Source organism: Thunnus albacares, chromosome 2 (assembly GCF_914725855.1).
Source record: "Thunnus albacares chromosome 2, fThuAlb1.1, whole genome shotgun sequence".
NCBI classification, from domain to species: domain Eukaryota; kingdom Metazoa; phylum Chordata; class Actinopteri; order Scombriformes; family Scombridae; genus Thunnus; species Thunnus albacares.
In genome coordinates this window covers 10,893,175-10,918,088 of record NC_058107.1, presented here as the reverse complement: position 1 = coordinate 10,918,088, position 24,914 = coordinate 10,893,175, and the positions used below count along the sequence as shown (strand labels likewise).

The window sequence follows — 24,914 nt, the reverse complement described above, 5'->3', positions numbered from 1 at the left end:
AGCACAACTACAGTGACTTTTATTAGAATGTGAGTGTTTGACCTGTGGAGATGAGTGGTCCTCAAGGAAGCGGGCCTTGCTCTTCTTACTGGGGTAGGCATATAAGCAGAAAAGGCACTGTTCCAAGGCCATCTCCAACTCCTCTTTGTAGGGGTGAGACTCAGTGTTGGAAGAGGCTGCAAGCTCTTTTTCCAAAACTCGAACCTACAAACATAAGAGTAAAGCTCCGAGTAAAGCCATACAAACTAAATTAATCACATTAATACAAATAAACATAATGCATGTTAAATCTACATTTACTGTATGTAAATATTTAAGTGCATGAATGCATATCAGATACAGTAAGTCGTAAAATCTTTCCATTTTGTTTTAAAATTAAATGCATATATGTAAGCTGTACATTCACATATCACTTAGGTCAAAATATCTCATTTGCAGACAGAAGTCTATAAACAAATTTACATAGAACTTCAGGAGTGCGCCGTCTGAATTGCAGCACAAGGAGCGACGGCCAAGATACTCGTGGGCTGTGTTGAGAAGCATCAGGGAGGAGGGCAGCATAGGAGTTTCTGAGTCATCTGAAAATGGGAATTGACAAGGTCCCTCAGTGTAACAACTACCATAGCATGAACACCAACAGAAAACTGAAGGCATGAAAACAATGATTCAACAAACCTTCATCATCCCCTACGGAGATATGCTGTCGAAGCATGCAGTTAAAAGCAGCCTCTTCGTGCTTGATAATGCGATACAGGATAATCCAAGGCAGCACTGAGAAGAAATAAGGCTCCTTGGGATCGTCGGAAACGGTCATACTAAGATCAATCAGCTGAAAACAAAACAGCAACCAGACCATAAATTTACATCCCAGACAGACTAATTCTTCTAAATATAGTATCTGTTTACTGTTTATTTAGGAAAAATAGTGCTGCCTTTAGCTCTTCACTGACCTGAATTAGGTTGTTAGCCAGTCGAGCCATACTAGAGAAGTGGGGGACATTGCTTAGAAGCTCTAAGTCTTTGGTGAAGCAGACCTCGATGCCATCCAGCAGTTTTCCAATGGTACTGACCCACTCTTCCTTAGCAGGGGGAGAGCTGGTTGGAGCAGAGTTGAGCTGCTGCAAGGCTTCATTTAGAGCCAGCTCGCTGTACTCCAGACACTGCTGGTAGTCCTGTAGCTTCAACAGTGAATTCTTTGCCACAGTGTGAAAAGACAGAGAATGAGACGTGTCAACCATCAAACATTTCATTATCACCTATTTCCTGAGGTAAGACATTAAATCGATGATACTGATCAACGACTTATAGTGTACTGTATCTAACCTGCAGTAGCATCAGCTGAGCAGGCCGCTCTGGTGCTGAGCTCACGAACTCCAGAGGTTTACTCCTGCTGCCGTAATTAAGAGTGGGCTGCAACAAGCGCACAACAGACTCAAAGTCTGCTGACTCAAAGAGACGCTGGATCTCTTCCAAAGACTGACAACGCTCCAGAGACTTCAGCCTTTTGTCAACCTGTTCACGGGGATAGAGAAAACCAAAATGAAACCAACAACCAAAATGGCTAGACGCTTTTTGAGGGATTAGCTAATTGTTGTTTTTTAAACCATTAACCATTATGCTCTAAAAAGTAAGAAATGGCAGTATTTTCTTTGCATAACTAATAAAAATGTTAAGTGAAATGACATTTTGTGAAATTACAGTAGTTATAATGATATGTTGGAAATGAGAGTGAGGTTGATAGAGGAAAAACTGACCTCCTCTAAAGAGATTGCTGAATCTACACGCAGGTTAGGCAGATTAATGGTGTAATGTTTCCCTTCGGGTGACTTTGGCCTGCTCTGCAACAGGCCTGTACAGACATCATAGCTCTCCAGGGCCAACTCCATGTCTCCCTGTCAAGATACAAAGGATAGATTTACATGTTTTCAAGTCAAAACATTACTCACATGTAAATTTCAAGAGTTACTACTTTCTGTAATCATTTCTCTCCTTCTGTCCCTGAAGGAGAGAGTCTCCGTCAGATGTGACAAGACATGTCACATCTGGCTGAGCTGAGTAGTAAGGACTCGAATTAGGTCAAGCATAAACAAAAAATAAAATATTAACCATACCTGCAGGGCCAAGAATCGTGCCTTGAGCCAGTAGACACGCACCATAACATCCAGCCAGTCATCCTCAAACAGGTCTTTTTGGGATGAGCCTAAGGCCAGGAGTAACAAATCACTCTGAAAATACTGCCCGGGGAATTCTGACTCAGCTGTGTCACTGGCAGGACAAATGCTGCTTCTTCGTGGAGACACTAGAAAATGGAAAAAAATATCTGAAACACACCAGTTGTAAACATGTTGTTCCCCACAAATGACTTTCCATAATTTCAAAAATCCTGTATGTCATCATGTTTGGAACTGTAATTGCAGAGGTCCATTTGGACCAAACAGTGCAATTCTGAAAACAATAAAATGCAACAGCGATATCCAAATCTATAGTAATAAGGCCCTTATTTAATTCAAAATTTTGCAAGCTCAAGTCAGAGTTAGTACTCACCGGTCTTCCCTTTGTTGTGCAACCACTGCTCCAACTGCAACTCCATACACGCCAAGCTCATTGCCAACATGTCCTGTACATATGGCAGATATAACTCCTTATTAGAAGTCGTTGTAGATGCAAAATATGTGGCCCAATAGTGGAGAATAATGGAGTCTAGAGTATTTGGCACTACACCAATGTTTTAATTATAATTTCACTACAAACATATAAGATGCATGCACAACAAAGAATACCGTTTTATATGACAAGTGAACATATCAAAGTAGTAGTGTAGTTAACTACATGTTGCAGTCTACATGTTGAGGGGCACATGTACCAAACTATAAGCAAAAAAACGGTATACCAATAAGTTTAGCTTTTGATTTGGACTGTACACTAGAGCCCCCAAATTTTCTGTTGTGGCACATATTTCCTGTCCATTGGAGGCTTAGCTTTAACGACGATTATTTGTTTTTTTTCTTCATAACTTGAATATTATTGCAGTTTTCTTGCCATTTACCCGTATGTGTTGGTTGCTGCAGTCCCGAAGCAAAGGGTTAGGAAGACCACTGCTGTGCTTCCTCCAGTGCTGATAGAGCTCCAGTACCACAGCTGTGAGCCCACGAGGCCAGTCCTCCATGAACTTCTGACCCACTGCCTTCAGATAGCGCATCATCAGGTCCAGTATACCACCATTGCTCATATTATTGAGCAGGAAGTTGTGAACATCCTGTTGTTCTACAGAAGGGAATACATAATCTGTTAAGATAAGTGTCAACATAGCACAACAGTTAATTATACATACACATCTATGGCGTACTACATACCAGATTCCATGTATTCAACCGCGTCAACAGGTAAACAACTCCCATGTAGAGGCTGAATGTCCTCCTTCCCATTACACTGCGATTCAAGATTACTCAGACTCTCATCATCATTATCAGGATCAAACTTCTTTAGCCTATGACAAACCAGAAAAATACTTGTTACAAACAGAACTATAACGAGCTGTTTTTCATTGGAGGTTTGGTGACAGTGATGGTAGCTACCTGGAAGGTAGATATTTAAAAAGCAGTTCCTGAAAATCAATCTTCTCCTCCTTCTTGCACTTAGTGTTTCGAACACGAGCCGAGCGTCGCTTGGCTGTCTCCCCACTATCTTCAATTGCACGTTTCCTTTTTGGAGCTTTCTTCACTTTGTCTGTCAGTGAAACTTCCATAGCTGTAGCTGTGAATAGATAGGTATAAAGACATAAAATCTTACGGCATAGTAGTTGTTCAAAAAGTAGGTGATCATTTACAATCATATAAAAAAAGTAGGCAAAGGAGAAATTTCTTTTTATAACACTAACCAACAGGGTGAGCAGAGGTGGTGACCTCCACAGTGGCCTGGCTGGTGGTAATCTGAGGTTGTGTGCTGGGTTGGGGCAGCACTGTTGGCTCAGTAAGGGCAGTTGGTGGCAGGGATGAGCTGGGGCTGCTGCTCAGCACAGTAGTCTGGACTGTACTGACGGGGCTGCTGGGTTGGGGCAAGTTTTGAGGGAAGTTGGGGTCGGAGTACTCTGACAAGTCAATCCTGTGGCCAAGGCTTGGCCGTGGTGGCTCACATGTGGTCTGATGTTTGTACATCGCAATAAGACTTTCGCCCACATGCTTCCACCTGAGATTAAAAACAATCGCAAAACGTTAAAAAGGTAAAACAAATGTCCACAAAACCCAGAAAAGTCCAGGAAACAATTGTTTAGCCAGAGGAGCTGAACCATGAATTTCAGTACAGTATATCATGTTTCTGCATTTGCAATTATTAATTGTATTCATTGGTCTTATCCTCCAAAAGACAACTAAAATAACACCCAGACAGGAAAAACAAAAATTCATAGAAACAGAGCAGCAAGGCACTTACGAGAGGCAGCGAATGGGCTGAGTCAGGACAAGGTCAGGTTTTGGTTCACGGTAAGAGAGAGCCTGTCTGCGTTTCCGTAAATCCAGTGCCTCTTCCACAATGCATTTGCGTTCCTCTTCTTCCACTTCCACATAGTGAATAGACATATCGCTGCAAATAAACCACAGCACAAAGGTTTGTGAGTGACGAGATTTGTAAGTAATATAAAAACGTAGGGCTGTAGCTAGAGCTCATTCTGAACAGATACAGATTAGGAATGCACAGAAAGTTGGTGTCACCATTTCATGAACATCTGCATTGTGTCCCTCTTCAGACAGGGCTGCTCCTCAAAGATTTTCTCCTTCAACACCAGGCCTTTAGTGTAACAATGATCCTTCTCTAGGGCTTTGCTGATGAAGTACAAACAGCCTGGAGACATTTACACAGATGACAATTACTTTCCTTTCCATACTTAAACTTTCAAACTAGTAATGTGAGAGAATTCAGAGCAAAGAGCTCATGATGATGTAAGACATACAGGAGTAGTCACTGAGTGTGTAGAGAATGGTTATGAGGTTGTCCAGGCAGGGCCAGTGGTCCGGGTTACAGTGCAATCCCTCCTCAAAGGCATGTCGAGCCAGAGGAATGCGCACAAGTCGCACAGCCACCTGACCAATTTTGTACCACATGTTCACATCAGTGGAATCCAACATGACTGCCTAAGAAAAGAACGGAGAGGAAAATAGTATATGAACACTTACCATAGTGTTATTCATGTGCATTAAAAAGACTAATTTAGCTGCATAAAATAGTCCAATGCTAAGAATTATACTAAACTATTGGCACAGATTTATTGTTTTACCTCCAAGTAAAACTCCATAGCCATCTCCAGGTCATCTCGTGATGCAGCCATACTGGCCAAGTTTTTGAAAGTAGAATACTTCAACATCAGCCCGGGATGCTTGAGACCCACTCTCTGATCCTCTGAGGGCAGGGCCTAAAATAATAGAGATACAACAAGTTGATGAATGAAAACCTCTGACAGTCTCAACAAGAATCAAACCAGCAACTTCACACATGAAGACTATTGCAGCATCAGTGCCCGAATTTATACATGAAGATCTTCAAACCAAAGCTTTGTTGCAATGTGTTTCTAATATCTTAATTGTAAATTCTAAAAACAGACATGACAGTAAGTATTTTTTCTACAGCTAGTCAGCTCTTTATCAATTTGCAACTTAAAATCCTTTATGGCCTGAAACAGAAAACAATTTTGTGAATGTAAATTCACTTATCTCATATCAGTAACCCAGCCCATGTCTGGCTTTCACACAGAAGTAGGTCTGCACCTAAACAATCGATTCTCTTCGCTGACTAAATGTATTGCTGTGATTTTGTGAGAGTATTAAATTGGTCTAAATGACGTCCCAGATACACAGTATTTAGAATGTCCTGTGCAATCATATCAGCAAAGATTTTTTGACAACCTTGACAGGACCATACAGTATGCTGTGTGATATTTTACCTCCTTGAGCAGAGGAGTTTTGAGAAGCTCATGATAAGCCTTGGCAGACTCCTCAAACTTGTCATGTTTTTGCAGATCTAAGGCTTTGTGATATAAAGCGAACGCCTCTGCTTCCTACAGAGAGAAGAGAAAAACAGAAAATGTATTTAAATTCACAAAGGAAAATGTCAGCAACAGAAGACATGCCTAATATTGCTAATTTATCTGCAGACAGTCTGTACCTGAGCCTCTTTCGTCTGACTTTTGTTACTTCTCAAGGGATCTTGAGACTCATCTGCAGCTGTTGAAGCAGCATTCAATGCTGCAATGCGAATCTAAAAGAGAACAAACACAAAAAGAGGACAACATCTATTGATAAACTGATGTATAACTCAGGATCATGGAGCTAATAATGGAAATTACCTACAACAGAATGGTCTGCAATGTCCCCGGATACACTGATAAAACAGATATAGAGGATGCAACAGTTATAATAATATGGAAATCCTCACCATTTTAATACCAAGAAGGCAGACCTTCCACCTTCGCGTTTAGCAGCTTTTGACTGGCTCTATTGATGGATGGAGTAAAGAGAGAGAGAGAGAAAGCAGTAAAGATAACAATTCAACGAGAGAACTGTAATGTTACACATAGTACACCGTGTTGTATGTCCCATAACTAAACAATCACCTACGACTAGACATGGTGGCTGCAGAGTATCTTATTTACTAATGCAGGTCAACTGCCTCTCTTCTACTCTTTCAGTTCGTGTGATGACAGGAGTATGTGAGAGCTTCTCTGGCTAAATTAACTAGACAATCATATAAAAAAGACGATGGGAAGAGCAAAACAACCGGCTGTGGTTAACTATTATCACCTTCCACAGGGCTTAGAACCGACTAGCTAACCTTACTCTAAATGTCATTCAAAACTCAGCCTTGTTAGCTTAGCTCTGCGGTGTTGTGCTGCGGGCAGTTCTCCAAAGCAAATGAAACGCTTCACTGGTGAATAACACAACCTGAACTCCGGTACAGTAATACATTTTCATGACGGGCCAGCAAATTCAACTGGCTAACAGCTCAAATTATCACCCCAAGCTAAGTTAGCTCATATTAGCAGACACAAAGCTGAACGACTCACCGTTCATTCCCGTTTTAACTGCATTTGTAACGTTGCTATGACGATACCAAGGCAGGAAAATCGGAAAACACTGCAGTAGTGTGTGAAAATGAAGCGCAAAGTAAGTTTGAAACTTCAAATATTCATCATCCTTTGTTGTTAATAACGTTAGGAGTGTTTGCGTCACCGCATGACAGTTGCTACCCGCCAATTAGTAAAGTCGTCTCTCATTGGCCAATTCACTGTGGGTGTATTCATGTGACCAATCACATATTAGGATGTTGGTAAAACCATACTATCCACGCACTACGTACTGATATGTCATTTAACACATAGGTAGGCGCTCCTCATTCATTAATTGCAATAAAAATACACCAAACTAATTCATGGAATTATGTAGGCAAAAATGTACACTCTGAAGTTTTCAAACCTGTCAGCATTGTATTAAAACAGTTTTAATAGAAGCTGTTATTGCCTAAGCCTTGAGTATATACATTTAAATTATCCAAAACACCACCTCATGCTAAGGTTATAAGAGTACAAAGATGATAAAATTAGCAACTTGTAGCCAATATAGGAAATAAGGAGAAGAAGAATTATTATTCAGTGTTCAAAACTGCTATTTTCTGCAACCCTAACCAATCTCATGGTTTTGCTAAATATGCAAACAGGTGACTACAAGTAAATGTTTTTTTCTACACCAGTGAAATCTGTTTGATTCATTTGTGATCAGCATGTGTAATGTGTATTTGTGTGCACTTTTATGCAGGGTAACCAACCTGCATGGTAAATAGACAACCACTAGAGGGCAAACTTTTATTAAAATTTAAAATGATTTCTTTGAGCTTAAGGTGGTCTTTATTCTATCACTAGAATTCAAGTGTTTGATCTTCTGTGGATTTGCTTTACATTGGCTTACTGTGACACTGAATTAAGACACTTAGATCATGACAGTATTGTCATTAATATAATTTCTAATAGTTTTAATGATGCAGGAGACAGATGATGCAAAATGGTGCAAAGCAGTGTCTTCTTTAACTAAAGGTGTTTTTCTTCTCCTCTATGACACAGCATTTCAAGAGTTTGTACAGTTGCATGACACATTATGTCTCTGTCAGGATTTATGTTGGCAAATTGCAACAACTTATGCAGTTTTTAGGAGTAACAGTATACTGTTTTGTCCTCAGTGACCCTCTGTTGCAGTCCCTTGTTGCTCTACTGCTTATGCCTGCCTCCTCCACCCCCCACACTCATCCTCACCACACCCCATCTCTCCCCTTGGCTGAGACTGGCTGGCTGGCACCATTATCAATTCCTTCTGTCAGCATGCCTGCAAAAAATAGCTTACGTCACAGTCATTACAGGCTCTATAAAAGCCAGGGTAATGCAGATTCACTGTGCAGTCAAGCCAGCTACATTCCTAGACATAGAGCAGGCTCCACTTGAGTCATGGCTTCCACCGGCTTTGACCCTTATTTCCCTCCCATTTACAAGAGGAGAGTGGTTGTGCGCAGTGCAGGATATGGTGCTGGTGGAGGAATAGGATCTAGGTCTGCCTACTCCAGCCACTCTGCCCCAATAACTTCCTATGCATCTTCACGCAGAAGTTATCCAACACAGAGCCGAGCTACTTCCAGCTTCACCTCCGTGTTTTTTTCTGCTCCAGTGTCTGCAGCTGCCACTGAGCTACGCCTTGACCAAGCAGCCCAGGTCAGTGCTGAGTTCAAAGCGGTGCGGACCCAGGAGAAGGCCGAGCTGCAAGACCTGAATGACCGCTTTGCGAGCTTCATTGAGAGGGTCCATGAACTGGAGCAGCAGAACAAGTTGCTGGAGACTGAACTCCTGCTGCTCAGGCAGAGGCAGACGGAGCCATCCAACCTTCGGGCCCTGTATGAGCATGAGATCCGCCAACTTCATGCTGCTATAGAGGAGGCCCGCCATGAGAAACAAGCTGCCCAGGACCACAGGGATGAGATGGAAGACGTGCTTAGAAACCTACAAAAGCGCTTCGAGGATGAAGTGCTTTGCAGGGCAGAAGCAGAGGGCAGGCTCATGGATACCAGGAAGGGGGCAGATGAGGCTGCACTGGCTCAGGCTGAGCTTGAGAAAAGAGTTGGTACCCTGTTGGATGAGCTGGCCTTCCTGAAGCGCCTCTGTGAGAGTGAGATTACAGAACTACAGGCCCAAATCCAGTACAGCGTAGATGTGTCAGTGGAGATGGAGGTAGCTAAACCTGACCTATCCGCTGCTCTCCGCGACATTCGAGTCCAGTATGAGAAGCTGGCACAACGCAACCTTCAATCAGCTGAAGAATGGTTCTGCAACAAGATGAATGTGATGACAGTAGGCACTGCTCGCAACACAGAGAGTGCACGTCATGCCAAAGACGAGGCTGGAGAATATCGCCGACTGCTCAAAGAAAGGACCCTGGAGATTGATGCCTGTCGTCAGATGAACCAAGCTCTGGAAAACCAACTACAGGACGTGGAGGAGAAACAGAGTGCTGAGATCTCTGCACTGCAGGTGAGGAACTGACACTGAAATAAAGGAACACGGCTGCAAATATCTTTGTGTCATTTCTATGATAAAAACTAATTTAAAAATCACTATAAAATGTTATGAAAATGAATTCTACACCTTTTAGCAACTGAGATGAGTCAAATTACTAATGTAGCAGTTTATTATCATTCTAATGATACATTCTGCATCCAGTACCATAATGACACTAACATGTCACTTTATCTTTTCTCTGCAGGATACAATAGGTCAACTGGAGGATGAGTTGAGGGCAAACAAGAATGACATGGCTCGCTATTTGAAAGATTATCAGGATCTCCTGAATGTGAAGATGGCCTTGGATATTGAAATTGCAGCCTACAGGTCGGTGTCTTACACACAGTTTTGTCTTTTCTGTATTTTGAGTCATAATTTTGTGATTTAAATGAATGCTTTTAAAACCGATAATTAAACATCTCATTTTCCTGTTGTATATCTTAGGAAGCTGCTTGAAGGAGAGGAGAACCGTCTAAATGTGGCTGGAGCAGCCATGTACGCTGTTCCATCTTATGGAAGATCATTTGTCTCCATGCAGCCTCAGCTGAGCTCTGCAGCTCCGTACCTACTGAGCTCTCGCTTGTATAGTTCATCACTCTCCACAGAGGAGACGATATCCGCAAGCCAAGCACAGCAGGCAGAGGCTAGCCCTCCTCAAGAAGAGGAGGAAGAGCAGGCGGAAGAGGAAGAGAAGGAGGAGCAGGTGGAAGAGGAAGAGAAGGAGGAGCAGGCGGAAGAGGAAGAGAAGGAGGAAGTAGAAGAGGAGCAGGGAGACGAGAAAGAGGAGGAGGAAGCAGAGGAAGAGCAGGGAGAAGAGGCCGAGGAGGAGGAGGCGGAAGAAAAGGTGGAGGAGGAGGAGGAAAAACAAGAGGGAGTGGAAGAAGCAGATGGAGAAGGTTTGTGTGTTTAATGTTTCTTTAATTGGTATGTGCACATGTGTATTAGTAAATGAATTCTAACTTTTCTCTCATGACTATGGAAATGAAGAAGGTGAAGCAGCAGATGGAGCAAAGGAAGATGAGGAGGAAGGAGGAGAGGAGAGCCAACCTCAAGAGGAGGACGATGCTGAGCAGAAAGAGGAAGAGGCTGATGCAGATGGTGAGAAGGAGAAAGAAGAAACTGAAAAGGAAGCAGAAGCAGATGCTGATGAGAAAAATGGAAAAACAACTGTTTAAATGTACATGCTTTAAAAATACCTGCTAGCCTGTAGCTGAAGGATGTAAATTCCTGTGGTGCTCTATATATACAGATACTACTCTAATTCAAACTAAAGGAAAATCTCTTGAAATCAGAAGACAATATGGTAAACAAAAATCCTCTGTATGATTAACTTGAGCGACTCACAGCATGTACGCACGCTGTACCAGCAAAGAAACTAAACAATATCAAAGCTAATCATGTAATTGATCGAGACAGATTGTGACGAGTATCAGGAGTAGATATTCTGCTTTGTGGAGATTTGTCTGCAAACACCTGTGTGCTTTACTGTCACCAAAACATGCCTGTAAGACTGTCTGAATGTGCAATATCCAGTCTGAAATGCCTTACCTCGAGTTCTCACTGAGTGCTTTCCATGATATGCTGCATTGAACTCAAATAAAGCCTTGAAGCCTTGTAAATCTAGAACTAGCTCAAGGATTTTCATTTCTACTCATAAACACAAACAGTTGCAATTGCAAAAGCGTCATATCAAATAACATTTTGCAAAAATGTTAGCAGAAAATGATATTCAATGTCTAAGCTCTGTGACTCATGTTCACAAGCAAGGATAAACATTTTACTTGCTAATTAGGCTGGGGCTCTTTTTCATTCAGGGTTTAAAACAAAACGTTCCTTTCTCACCACAATGTTAATGAAGGTTAAAGGAAAAAAGTACACAGATGACAGCCGAAGAGCCATTGGTTCTCTCCATTTTGACAAATCATGCCACAATGGCCTGGAAGGGAGAGCTGCAGCAGACCAGCCAAGTCAGCAAGTTTGGATTGTTTTATGTTCTTTAAGAAAATGATACCAAGCCAGTCTTTGAGATGAAAATGCATCATTTTATTCTTATTAGTAGTCTGCAAGAACAACTTGTTATTAAAATGAGTAAATCAGATCACTTTTTCAACATGAACTGCCAGTAAAGCTTTTTTGGATTTCTCTTAATGTGGCTAAACCAAATTCTCCTGTAAAAGAGATGAGTTACAGCTGCGTTTTTGTCTTTATCTGGAGTCAGCAGGTCGCCTCTGCCCTGATATGCCTACAGTCTCTGTGTGATCAGTGAGCTGACACCAGTGTTTTTCCTGCTGCCTCACCCTCATCCACATCACTGTCCATAAATCGGGGCGCATTGAAACCTTTATGACTCAGCTAGTCTGCTGCACCAAAGAATCTGGCCAAGTGTCAACTCTCGCTGGACAGCAAGAGAGGGAGAGCAATTTCATTATTTCATTAGGAAGAGGGAGAGAGAAAGATTGAGAAGTAATTGGGGAGAGAGAAGGGGAGACGCGGAGAATTACCTCACTGCACTAAACCTTGACAGAGGACAGACTGTTTTTTACCCAGCAAAGAGGTGGAGGGACCAGGGGCTTCCTTTACGCATCTGCAGAGATGCAATCCCTATCAGACAAATAACCCCCCCCCCCCACACACACACACACTCTCTCTCTCTCCATCTTCTCTTCTTGCACACAGATTCAGACAGATGGGCGGATGTGAAGTGGGAGCTTCTGTTTGATGTGTTTGCTGTACACTTTGAAATATTGCATCATCTTATAACTGTAACATGTGCACATACAGCATATAACTGCATCCTGCAGGTATCAAGGCAATGCCTCGAACTACATGCCGCTCCTCTCCATCCTCCTTGTCCTCGGTTTACCCCGCCTTGAGCTAGACTACATTATCCCCCTCCTTCTGTTGCTCTCAGTTGCTACAGTAAGGCTTGAGCCAGTCCAACAGAGCACTCAATTTAATTATTAGAAATACTACTTTGCAATTAATTTGGCTCCGCTTACACACACCTTCCACCACTCAAAGTGACAGCAATATGGTAAATGTTGTCTTATTGATTAAAATGCTAAAATACACTGATGACATATTATTGGCAGGGTTTTAATACAGAAACCACCCTGGAGACAAAATGCTGAGGTAATTATGGAGCTCTTCGCAATAAATACAGTAAACCAGCAGTAGAATATACAGATACTCCCTCAGGTGCTCATATGTATCACTTGTGTTGTATAGGCTTGCAGGGCTGTGTGTATGTGTAGGTGTATACGTGTGTTGGTGTGTCTCGGGGCACTGTGGGACACAGATTCCCTATAAACATAGCATATCAAAGGTTGTATTATTTTTATCACATTTCATCTTTCAGATATTGAGTTTCATCCCCTATTTCATCTGTCACATTTGGGCTGTGAACAGACTGGTATATAAATCTTATAAGTCTCTCTCCCTCTTGCGGGCATATGCTATGTCAGAGGGAGGCCCAACACCGAGGCACAGAGACCTCACAAACGTATAAATCTTTGATGAAAAACAAAAAGGGCTAAAGGTGCTGCAGGAGACATTGTAATTTCCTGTAAAAAGGTAAAACAAACAAACATCAGTGTAGCACAGTTATCTCTAAATTAGATACAACGAATGTGATTGTGTTCAGCTGAAAAGTTTGTGTTTGAATGTTACATTTAGGGTGAGCATAACAAATTGTATCATTGTATTTCATGGCTCCATAAAATAAATGACCACACCTGAATATGACAATGATTTTACATCTGTTTGTAATATTGTCAGATTTTTTAAAAAACTTGACTTTCAGCTATCCCTAGATTTTTTAAGCACTTTGTGTAAGGTCTGGCTTGATCCCAGAACTATGAAACATTGTCTACACAAGGAAAATAATATCAGCTTTCCATTGCAACAAATGGATATTACATTTCAAGAGGATGCAGAATACAGTAATACATTGCTTTGGACTCGATGATTGGAACTGAATCTGAAACACGTGTACCATCTACAGCGGCTGTTATTTGGTTTTGTTCTTGGTCCCTCATGATAACCTTTGAATTTTTAACCAGGTTGATACTGAGGTGAAATGCCAAGTGTGATCAAAGCATTGCACTCCAGTGCACCCAAAAGTACTGTACATGGGATAGGAAAAATACAATTACATTCAATCTTTTAATTAATATTGTGAGAATAGAATTAGAAAAACAGAGTTAATCCTCCCATGTCTTCCAAAAAAATATGTTTTCACCTTGAGAGAAACACCCTCTTGATTGTATTTTTTGAATTGTTGGTGGGTGGATCCAATCAGCACAGAGACACACTGCTCCAGCCTGAGTCCAGACAGCGAGGGTGGTCACGCAGCAGTCTGCCTTTTTGGTTTTCACACAGCCATGCTTTGCTTCCACAAAGAAAAGGAAGTTTTAGATAAGAGTTGTGGCTCCCTCTGCTGATCTCAGAGTGTCACCTAATTAAAAGGCTCTGACAAACGAGCCTTTGCATTGGCCTGCAGGACAGCAGACAGAGAGTATTTCATTTAAAGATGTGGCACTTTCTCTAAAAAATAAATAAATAAATAAACCCGTACTTTTTCTGGCATACACATAGCAGTTTTCAGATGGCCTTGTGTACCCACCAGGGCACAAAGGATGCTTCACTGAGTCTGATGGAGACAAATGGGGAAGCCTGCAGGGCATATCCTTTCTCATGCATAACAACCTGGAAATGAGATGTTAGACTTGTGGATATACATGTGCTAACCTTAACTTACCTGCAGAAAATTCTGTGATCACATGCATTGACAGTCCATACTGTCCTGTCTGTATTTCTTCAGAAAATGTGAAACACTGTCTGTATTTGGCAAGTCTGCCATTATTATTGCATAAAAACATTGACAGCTTGCATCATTGCACAGTGACCATGGTGAAATGCACGCACAATTTCATGCATGCACAAAAAAGCAAGACCGATATATTTTAGTTTAAAAGTTTAGGTATACCTCCACCAAATGTCAACTGCAATCAACTTCTGCCCCAGGTTGTTGAGTCCCTGGTCACAGATAGTGCATTGACCTATCTGCACAGCATTGCAGGACCAGGCTATTACCTGATTCTGCTGCCAGACAGCCAGGTGCTGAGGTCCAATTTGCTTCTGGCATCACATGGTCCTGGCAGTGGACCCATAAATCCATTAGGCCCTTTGTCTGCTTTTGTCTCAGGAATTGAACACCTCAGTGGGGGCTATGACCAGTGTTTAGAGCCCCACCATTCAGAAGTCTCTGAAGCATTGTATCGCATCATGGGAACCACAGTTCACCGAGTTTAGTAATGTCAGCCATTGAATAACGGTGGAGTCAGGTCAGGTCAAGCTTTATTTATATGGTACATTTCATACATATGGATGCTCAATGTGCTTCATCTTTGTGCATCCCATAAAAACAAACACACACACACACACGCGTGTGTGTACATGCACTCAAGCATGTACACACACAAACACTAATCAAATGCTCTAGAGTATAGGGAGGTGGATGGTAGATAGGGAGCATATTTATTGTTATTTGAACTGTCTGTCATGCTAAATGTTTATTTGTAGTGTGCCTGGCAACACACGGAGAAGCCCTTAGGCAAAATAAACTGACAGGATACCCTTGTTTCAGGACAAACCTTCATCTGTTTTTATCTACAATAATACAGCACACTCTCAGCAAAAGTGAGACAAATCAGTTTATGTTACACCTGTTTCCATTTACGTCACGCGTCTGCTCATGGTTACACAGTGGATTTTTCTTTTCTTTTCTTCAAACCATAATTACTAAAACCCTGCACCTAGTCAGAGTATTTTATTAGAGTGCTGTCTGTGACATAACATAACATGATGTAAATGATAAGATCAAGGGAGTGGGGATTTCCTCTTAAGACCCAGCCTGTCTACTCCTATTGCTTATGGAAAATTCAACTCCAGATGAACTCTGGAGTTGAACTCTACTTGTAAAACTGTCACACACACTAATGCAAGACATGCATGCGTAACCCCACACCACCGCCTGTATGTTATCATCTCTCTCCAACAATTCTGCAGGCAGAAGAGTTAAGCAAGAGTTACATAGCAGATATTTAGAACACCATATCACAACAAACACAATGTGTCGCAATGTTAAGGTTTTGTCAGGGACTAACGGTCTACTGTATGCAATAGCACAAAGCAGTCAGGTGATGGCAATATTGTATTCCTTTTTGTAGATTTGATTGTTTTGAACTTTTGATGGCCCAATAGCAACTTTTCACATTTGATATGTAGTGTAAGGAACATCACCAAAGGACTGGGGAGACTCAGAGCGGGAAAAGTGCATGAGCAGATTTAAAGCCCCCTTACAATGAATTCACACACTCAGCAAGCACCTACAGCTGCAACCAAAAATAGGTCACAATAAACATTTGGAACAGCTCAAGTCATAACCTTTGAAATTAAACATGTAGCAGCAAAATATATCTGTGGGACCTGATTTTCAGGATGATATTTAAGAAGGTTGGTAGAGTTATTAAACATGAAGCAGAAAGTACTTCATGGACTGGAACTAAATTCACATATTTATGCTTCAGGGTAACTTCACTTTAGTATTATGCAGAAAAGGCAACAATTCAAAAATGTTATTATCTAAAGGTATAATTTTTTAATTTTTCATTTTTAAAAGTGTCTGTTTTCTTGATTATAGCCATAGCCAGTAAACACCCTCCTCCCATGCTATTTCGTAACTTCCGTATATTTAATAGCTCTGTTCTTTGTTAAAAAAAGAAAAGAAAAAAAGATTCAATAATAGCTTTCAATCAGTATGTGCTTTGTGTGTTGACTAATTCCTCCACTAGCTGTGTTCTACAGCAGCCACATCACAATAGATAGGGGGGGAAAATGATATGGCCCTGTCAAAGGGAACAACAAAAGCATTGGATGGCTGAACATTATTGACAGCACCATTTGGCTGGCCAATGGCAGCAGAAAAAAAAACACACACACACATGATAGGCAAACAAAAGGCTAAGTGGGCCACCAGATCTCAGCCAACAGCTGTAAATTACTTCACTGCTCAGGGAAGGAGGCTGAGTGTTATTTCTGATATACTGACCATGTTGAAATGACATTAAAATTACAGCCAATAGCCTCATTGATGGACAAGTTTAACATTGTTTTGGCCATAATTCCCTATTTTGAACAATCAATTGTGTTGCAATGAAACAGTCTGCCATGTCACTTAAAATATAAGCTCATCTTAGGTTATGTGAGTGTATAAATATGTCCAAGTAGGTCTAGGACATATTCAGGCTCACTCAGAATAGATCAGCATTAAATCAGTCAATGTGAGCAGCATGGGGTGTGCAAGTCAATTTCATTCTAAATTAAAAACAATAACCTGGTGATAATTTATTTATGACAGATCAGTGATTTATATCTCGGGTTTCAATTAATTATTCTCCTCTAGATTGTCAAATAGTGCGCCTGTACTTCTGAAACTACCGACACCATCAGGAGACCTTGAAGCAAAACTAGGAAAAGTTCAGTCATCGAATTCAATTTTAGCTCACGTGAGGATTTATTTATTTATTTATTGAATGACGTTTAGCCTCTCGCACAGGGTTGTCGGGGAGGGTCAGTGGTGTAATGTGGATCTGTGTTGTTATTGTGGGGGTAGTTTGGGAAGGCTCTTGGTTCACGCCTATCCCCTGCTCTCCTCTCCCCTCCCCGTTTACAAGTCATGATGGCGGAACTGTAGACTTCGGGACGAGCAGGAGTGCACCGCCCGTCCTCTTTTGGCTGTTGTATATAGTTATTTATTTATTCAGACAACTTTACATTTCCCGCCCCCCCGCCATGACCCGTTGGATACCCACGAAAAAAGAGAAGTACGGAGTCGGTAAGTTTTCAAAAATCAGCTGCGTGTGTTTTGCAACTGCCGAGTAAACTCCCAACTCAACTAACTTCAGAGGAAAGTGGTCTCTGAGAAACTGGGAAACAGAAGTTATCGGCGACTCTGTTGTTGTTGATACACGGCGAATAGTAGCCCGGCTGAGTTTCATAAACTTTTTTTTATTTATTTTTTTATTCCAAGGACACAGCTGAGCTGTTACTTTCCCTTGTTGTCTAAGGGAGCGTAGGTCGTAGAAAGAAATAACTTTTATAACTGTCCGTTTTATATGGCGAGGAATAAGGGAAAGGAGCCAAGAGTTCAATGAGCATACCAGTCATTCTTCTTGTGCTTAATCTCACCGAGCTGACTTGTTGTTGAACTTAAATTAATCCTCAATTTGCTGGAAGATCCCTTGAAGCCCCCTCAAGGACTCCTGCAGGGCCCCACATGGGAGCCACTGTGAATACTGTATGCATGTGAGAGATAAGAGAATACAATTTGCATAAGTATTAGTTTGTCAGTGTAAATATAACATATTGCTTTACTGTAGCAATGTAATAATTGTAGCTTTCATTACTATTGGTGTGGTGCTTACCACTTTATAGTTTTGCATTTTTGTATATGGTCTGCAATCGTTAAAAAAAAGAAAAAAGGTGTGGCCTAGTCACCTGTGTGCGTGTGTGTGTGTGTGTGTGTGTGTGTGTGTCCATGCTATCAGGTAGTCCTCCACACCCTCAAGGCAAATGTGCACAACTGTTGTCTCTCTGAAAAATCCCTTTCTGGTTTCCTGTAATGACAGTCAGCACAGGTTGGCTGGTCATTGGTTACTGTACTGACTCACCGCTAAATCTGTGCTTAAAGCTACAGACTCTTTTACAGACAGTGTTTCCGGGTATGCAGCAGATGTCTTACACTTGAAGAAAACCCTGCATGTAGAGAATATGCCAGAGTCCATAGTCCTTCAGGAGTAAGAGTGAATCAGAGCCCAGCACTGAAATAGCTTGACTCCTCTAACCTGGATCCTCTCACTGACTTTATCTTAGGTTTTAAAGAAAGTGTTATGTGCTTTGCAGCTGTTGTAGCTAAAAAACATTTTAAACCTCAAATTAATGTGGATTTAGAGTGCTCTGCAGTACAAACACTCCCCCACTTGGTCATGTATGACCTTGTTTTAGCAGCTGATGTTGAGGAATTTTTTTTGTGTTAATCCTTTTAGATCCCAGTATGACATTCAAAACTGTTGCTGTAGACTGCGCCATTCTCCTGCCATTCACCTCAGAAACAGGGCAGAAGTCACCAACACTGTACTTAATCCTAAAAATGCCATCGGACCCTTTACAAGGTTTTATGTTTTTAATCCGATTAGTCAACCCCAGGCGGTGCCCAAATACAGGCAACTACATTTTGGATGAAAGAAGAGACTGCAAGGTTTCTGATAATATCAGTTATATCGTGCTAGCTAACAGGGAAATGTGGATAATATGGGGATTAAGATATCACAATCTTTAATGGTGAATTTGTAACACCGTCATAATAGGACAGCTTCCTAATTTTCACATCGTAAAAACAAGCACTGCAGTAAAAACTGAATCAGCAGGTGAAGAACACAGACACGCCCTGGTTAGTTTAATTTACTGCATCTCTGTTTACATTATTCGTATCCGTAATGGCATCCCATGGCTCTATTAGATTTCAGGGCAAGGTCTCCTTGGCAAGTGGTCATATAAATGCTTACATGAATTTGAACAAAACCAAGATAAAGCTGGCCATTTTTATTATGAGCTTATGTGAACAAAATTACACAGTTATGGCCCAGTGAAGTGAAGTATTGACAGAGAGGGTGAAGAAAGTTAAAGTTAAGTTTAAACATCTAAAAATGTTTGGAGATATATAAAAACACTTTTTTTTTTTGAGTGATTTGTGTCTGAAACATTTTCTTCCACTATTATATGCTTCCAAACCAAGTTGTGATTTCACAAATCATGCGTATATGTAAACAGCTTAAACTAAGATTTAAAGAGAGCAGAGAGAAACTTTCCTCCTTCAGCAGATGAATGTGAAAACAGCCGTCTAGAGTCAAACCCTGCACAGCCAAGGCCAAACATCCAAGTGAAGTAAAAATAAGCAAAACACCTTTTTGAGTGGACAAGGACTTTAATGTACTGTAAAATTGTTATGATTAATACATTTGATACCTAGCAGCAAACCCCTGGAGTTAACATATTGCGTGGCCTGATATATACTGTATAATAATGTTCTCATAATGATTATAATACCCCTCGGTTGCTTACAAGCAGCACTAGCAAGCACCTTCTATAATTACCTTGAGTTCTCTTCAGGGAACTACCACTCAAGCTATTGAAGTCACAAAGACTTGCGCATGCTTGTACTCGCTTCAGTCGTGTGACCAGTGTTTCTGCTGTAGTACTCAGCCAAAAGTTTCTTTTGTGACATTATGCAATTGATAGCAAATAAGTTTTGTTTAAATGATGAACAGCTTAAAGTAGTTTCCTCTGCAGACGTTCCATGCTGCGCGGGCGTCTTATTAGCAAAACAAATCTAAAGATGTTGAGATTTGCAGGCTAAAAAGATCACTATCATTACATCCCTGTTTGTCATCTTGCAATGTCAAACTTGATTGCAGCCAGTGATTTAGAGATAAGTGTTGACCTTCATGTCAGTTTTGATGGACTGACCAGATGCTTGGTCAGTAATGACTTTTACAACTTGCACATTGTTTCACAGTGATTCTTTTAATTCTTTAGCAACTTGGAGAAAGGCATTTAGATAAGCCAATTGTAATTTTCTTTCTGTGAATTGTTGCAATTGGGTTTTCAACCAGCATAAAGAGGTGAGCCCACACTGATCTCGTTCTTTTCCTTTTTGCACTATTAGTTTTGAACTTCAGAATTAAATCTCTGATTTACGGATAACCTATCAGGAATTATTAGCTGGAGCACAGTTTTAAGAGCTAGAGATCGTTCCTGGCTGTCTAGACATTAGATGGGAGGCAAAAGGCTTTTTCCTACCGAGGCCTTATTATGTTTTGAAACATCCTGTCTGAGGAGAACTGGCTCAAAAACAAACTTTAATAGACTTGCTTTTTACCTAATGACTTTTTGTAGAGATACTGCACCTCTCCCTATTTTGGTAGAAATGGTTCTGCTTGAAGTTCAGGGCATACGTGGTACATCACTGAATGGTAGCTTATTGAAACCTTTTCTAATTCATAACATAAATCAGTTTTTATGTAATATCTGTGTTCATTTGGTTTGAAATAAAATACTACCCTTTTTCATTGTGAGAATTTTTATGTTTTTAGCATGGGTTTTGATGTTCAAGGATTGGTTGCTAGATTCTTGTATCTCACATTATTTTGTGTGTTGGTTTCTTTTGCCAGTCTTTTTTCTTTTTTTTTTGTTTTGTTTTTGCCATAACTTGGAATACGAATTTTGTTTTGTTTGGCATCCAGTCAGTGATGAAAACAATAGAATCTCATTGAATTGTGTTAACTTTGACAAGCAGCCAGCAGCTGCTCAAACTGTTCGGCCGTGGTGTTCTTTAATTGTTGGCTAATCCATTTCTATGATAAATCATTTAGAGTAAATCAGGCTGACTTTGATTTAACAGTAGTATGCACGTTAACTTGAATCTGCGCAGATAGTGGCTTTACTGGATTTTACAGCAGCGTCCGCAGGCTCAGTATTTCAAGTTGAAGAGGAAGACAGTGTGTCTCAGAGTTGTACAGATGAGCTGTGCTGCCAAGGCCCAGACTGTTGCCTTTAGTTTAGACACTGTGGCATCACAACACGCTCAACTGGGTTCCTGCCATTGGCGTGCTGCCATGCTGTTGCCAGGCCTGGACACTGTGTCAAGTTGGTGAATGGACCATTGTCACTCTCGGCATGGCCAGAGGCAAATGTAATTTCTTCAGTGCACGTTTCATTCGGTATTGTTCTGACTGCACAAATAGTTTCCTGGTGAAAACAAACACTCCTCTTTTGAAAGAGGAGTCAGAGTATGTCAGTAACTTCTCTTAAAATGAAAACAATGTGTCAGTATGTTAGTTCTAAAGGCCAGAACTTTCTGTTCATGGTATTGTGGTTTGGTTTGGTAGATACCACCACGCTCATGTGAAGAAATTCAAATTTTGATTTAGGAAAAACAAAACCGTACCAACGTCATTGGTATTGCAGTGCTTCTGATCCCTTCAAGGTTTCAGTGTTTGTTCTCCTTTCTGATGACCGGATGAGGGATCTCGCAGTGAGGCGTGAACCTGTGCAAGTGATATCCTAACAACGCAGCAGGCATGGGTCTAACCCAATATTTTAAGAGCCCATGGGCTGCCTACACAAACACAGTCTTAGACTAAAAACTGATTATGCTTGGAGATCTCTGTCTGTGCAAATGTGTGTTAAGGGAAGCCAGAAAAATCTATCACTGACGAGGAAGTCATGGAGGAAGAAGGGTAGTCACATTCAGTGTTTTGTCAAGTTTTGGTATTCAGACTGAGGTGTGATAAGCCGAGCCAGTTGAAGCGTGCAGTGAAATCTAGCCTCCAGTAACAAGCATTATCACCATGCAAGTCAGGACAGAGCTCTGCTCATAGTTTCTCTATCTCACTATGAGAATGAGTGGCTGCGCACTATTAGAGCTCCCTCAAGTCATGACAAAGACCTTTGCTACAGTATTGTTTGCCAAGGTTTCTCTTTTGCAATGTCTGTCTGGTTTTTATGTGTGTGTGTGTGTGTGTGTGCGCATGTGTGTGTGTATGTGTGTGAGTGTGTTTTAGTGTTTGCAGTCATATTCTTGTGTGATCCCTCCCATATGTGCCCGGGATAGAGAGTTAAAAAGGAAAGACAGGACTCGCCTCCAGGAAAGCTGTGGTTTATGAACTGAATGTAGAGAAGGGCGGGGCTCACAGGTGAGCCTCTTGGCTGAAACAGAACCTGCAGAGTGTAACTAATGACCAAAGGCCAGAATGTTATGATGATATCAGAAATATAGGGGATGTGATGCTATCGCCGTTTGAGCTCTGCGCCTCACTGTTGACACTGCATCAGACCTGGAAGCCACCTGCTTCAGCACAGTCCATTTACGGTACTGGAACGTTAAACACAGCTTCAGGGCATTCATTTCAATTAAGAATCGTCAAAATGCTTTGGAGATTTGAGTCACACAAGCCTGCTGCACAAACAGCCTGCTGTTAGAAAGAGCAATGAGATGAAGAATAAATCAAAGATTAGGATCCTTAATGCCTGCAAGTCCTAGCTCTGTGACAAGGAGGCTGAATTGGTTTCCTTTTCCAGGGAGAAACTACAAACCTCTGATCCAAAACTTTTTTAAAAAGTCTTTGCTCCTCTGTGAAGTGAGTTATTGAAAAGGGATTTGGGGGTTTTCTTAATCCACTGGACCTTGAGGAGGAACAAAACTCGTCAGTCAAACTGTCGATCAAAACCTTCTTTGTTAACAGCAGTTACTGAATGTTTTGTGTGTTTCACATAATGAGACAGTCCTTTTCTGTCCTTCAGCAATCTACAATTATGATCCCCGTGGTGAGCAGGAGCTGTGTCTACAGGTGGGGGACACGGTGCACATACTTGAGAAATTGGAAGGTGAGTAAGCCTGAACACACGACAGGCCCTGACACATCCCTCTTTTCCTTCCCTGAACAAGCTGACACAAGAATTTAAGAGACGCTGAACTAACTGGCTCTCAATATGCTATGCTTAATAATGTAAATGAGTTTGCAGTCCACCACCACATTGTTCTCTCGACAGCCTGGACTGTCATCGCTGCTATCTCATCCACTGCCTCTCCCTCAGTGTAACATGTTTCTCTATTAATTTATATCTCCTCAGGCTGGTATAGGGGCTACACGCTGCGCGAGAAATCACACAAGGTATGGGCATCATTAGCACTTCTTTATCCTATATCCAATTCTGTGATCTGTGGGTATATACATATATATATATTTATATATATTTATATATATATATATATACTGATATTAACTCGTTGTTTCCCCAGGGCATTTTCCCATCTTCCTACATCCACTTAAAGGAGGCTACGGTTGAGGGAATAGGGTGAGATCACATATCAGTAAACATATCATCTTGATGATAATCCACTTTGCTTTTGCTTTGCCGCCCCGCCTTGTCATTTGCCAATAACATAGCAGTGCACTTGTAATTATCATAAGTGAGGATTCAGTAATGCTTTTCCTGGCGGTGTAGGAAAACCATCCAACTATTTATCATGTATAGAAATGCACTTGTGTCTGTCCAAATTATATGACGTGATCTGTGAGTGATGAGCCACTTTTCCAATATCTTATTATTCTCTTCTTGTGGCTGGTAGCCAGCAGGAAATAATTATTCCAGCAGATCTACCGCTGGTGCAGGAGCTCGGGGCTACTCTGAGGGAATGGGCACAGATATGGCACAAGCTCTTTGTGGTAAGTGTAGATTGCCTCTCTCTTATCAACCTCTCTGTTTCTAGTACACACACACACAGTCCTGTATACCACTCAGCTTCTCACTACTTTTTTCTGTTAAAAACATAGTGTTACTTTTCATTCCTCTGAAGACTATCTTCTTACAAGTGTAAGTATAAGTGTATACCTGTTTATTTGACAGGCGAACAAGACTACCCAGTTCAGGAGTGTTCAGCAGATGGCCTACAGCCTCATCGAATATCGATCTCAGATAGTGTCAGGAACGCTGCCTAAGGATGACCTTGTAGAGCTCAAAAAGAAAGTCACAGCGAAGATTGATTATGGAAACCGGTATGAATCCTGCTTCCTTATTGTACTGCAATGAAACGCCTTGACATATACGCCACTGTAAAGTTTTATATGCTTGAGTCATGGCCCTAGGATTGTCTGTGTAAACCCATCTGATGCTGTTTGATCCTCTGTGCTGCTCAGGATTCTGGGGTTGGACCTGGTGGTACGTGATGAAGCAGGAAACACACTGGATCCTGATCGGACCAGCACGGTCAGTCTGTTCCGGGCACACGAGACCGCGTCACGCAGTGTTGATGACAGGATACAAGAGGAGAAGGCATGTTTCTGATTTGTTGGCACTGTCAGTAGCTTTACTCCATAATATTTGTCTTAATTAATCTGTGTCTGTGCACTGCCTGCGGCCTTGGTTTTTTGTAGACACGACTACAAAACCTGGAAATGAGGCGTCAGACCCTGTTCAGCACAGTGCACACCTACAGTCTACTCATGAACCTGAAAAACTTTGTATGCAACATTGGAGAAGATGCTGAGCTGCTAATGTCTCTCTATGACCCTGACCAGTCAGAATTCATCAGGTTTGCTCCTCACTTTTTACCTCTTGACTAAGCAACAAGCCAAAGTTAATTGGTCATTCTGATTCATTAAGTTTTGTTGGATTATTCTCGTCCAGCAGGTAGTGTAAGTCATTGTCA

The 24,914-nt window shown here is 41.3% G+C and overlaps 3 protein-coding genes across 8 annotated transcripts in view; 2 read left to right on the top strand and 1 right to left on the bottom strand.

Annotated features, from left to right (window-relative positions):
* The window catches only part of cabin1 (calcineurin binding protein 1), a 39,131-nt gene extending 31,885 nt beyond the window's left edge, over nucleotides 1-7,246 (bottom strand). For all 4 annotated transcript variants that reach the window (XM_044365912.1, XM_044365923.1, XM_044365932.1 and 1 more), the window contains exons 1-20: nucleotides 7,052-7,246; nucleotides 6,424-6,482; nucleotides 6,154-6,246; nucleotides 5,933-6,046; nucleotides 5,270-5,404; nucleotides 4,946-5,126; nucleotides 4,707-4,836; nucleotides 4,429-4,578; nucleotides 3,878-4,185; nucleotides 3,576-3,753; nucleotides 3,354-3,487; nucleotides 3,047-3,264; nucleotides 2,545-2,617; nucleotides 2,112-2,299; nucleotides 1,755-1,892; nucleotides 1,324-1,512; nucleotides 951-1,193; nucleotides 676-829; nucleotides 463-578; nucleotides 43-204 (exon numbers count right to left, since the gene is read on the bottom strand). In XM_044365912.1, coding sequence (XP_044221847.1) covers nucleotides 43-204; nucleotides 463-578; nucleotides 676-829; nucleotides 951-1,193; nucleotides 1,324-1,512; nucleotides 1,755-1,892; nucleotides 2,112-2,299; nucleotides 2,545-2,617; nucleotides 3,047-3,264; nucleotides 3,354-3,487; nucleotides 3,576-3,753; nucleotides 3,878-4,185; nucleotides 4,429-4,578; nucleotides 4,707-4,836; nucleotides 4,946-5,126; nucleotides 5,270-5,404; nucleotides 5,933-6,046; nucleotides 6,154-6,246; nucleotides 6,424-6,426 — 2,907 coding nt within the window. In that variant the 5' untranslated portion in view covers nucleotides 6,427-6,482; nucleotides 7,052-7,246. The remainder of the gene's footprint in view (nucleotides 1-42; nucleotides 205-462; nucleotides 579-675; nucleotides 830-950; nucleotides 1,194-1,323; nucleotides 1,513-1,754; nucleotides 1,893-2,111; nucleotides 2,300-2,544; nucleotides 2,618-3,046; nucleotides 3,265-3,353; nucleotides 3,488-3,575; nucleotides 3,754-3,877; nucleotides 4,186-4,428; nucleotides 4,579-4,706; nucleotides 4,837-4,945; nucleotides 5,127-5,269; nucleotides 5,405-5,932; nucleotides 6,047-6,153; nucleotides 6,247-6,423; nucleotides 6,483-7,051) is intronic.
* Nucleotides 7,247-8,464: 1,218 nt separating this feature from the next.
* On the top strand, nucleotides 8,465-11,189 carry neflb (neurofilament light chain b). Its single transcript, XM_044336361.1, has 4 exons — nucleotides 8,465-9,553; nucleotides 9,786-9,910; nucleotides 10,028-10,479; nucleotides 10,586-11,189. Exons 1-4 carry the CDS (start codon nucleotides 8,480-8,482, stop codon nucleotides 10,756-10,758), a joined length of 1,824 nt encoding a protein of 607 aa, XP_044192296.1. The 5' UTR covers nucleotides 8,465-8,479; the 3' UTR covers nucleotides 10,759-11,189.
* A 6,076-nt stretch (nucleotides 11,190-17,265) lies between these two features.
* dock5 (dedicator of cytokinesis 5) overlaps nucleotides 17,266-24,914 on the top strand; it is a 29,643-nt gene continuing 21,994 nt past the window's right edge. For 2 of the 3 annotated variants that reach the window (XM_044365891.1, XM_044365882.1), the window contains exons 1-8: nucleotides 17,266-17,480; nucleotides 23,006-23,089; nucleotides 23,336-23,376; nucleotides 23,505-23,560; nucleotides 23,835-23,931; nucleotides 24,113-24,261; nucleotides 24,403-24,538; nucleotides 24,640-24,797. In XM_044365891.1, coding sequence (XP_044221826.1) covers nucleotides 17,438-17,480; nucleotides 23,006-23,089; nucleotides 23,336-23,376; nucleotides 23,505-23,560; nucleotides 23,835-23,931; nucleotides 24,113-24,261; nucleotides 24,403-24,538; nucleotides 24,640-24,797 — 764 coding nt within the window. In that variant the 5' untranslated portion in view covers nucleotides 17,266-17,437. Of the gene's footprint in view, nucleotides 17,481-23,005; nucleotides 23,090-23,335; nucleotides 23,377-23,504; nucleotides 23,561-23,834; nucleotides 23,932-24,112; nucleotides 24,262-24,402; nucleotides 24,539-24,639; nucleotides 24,798-24,914 lie in introns of those variants that run through there. The other variant, XM_044365900.1, reaches the window with a different exon arrangement.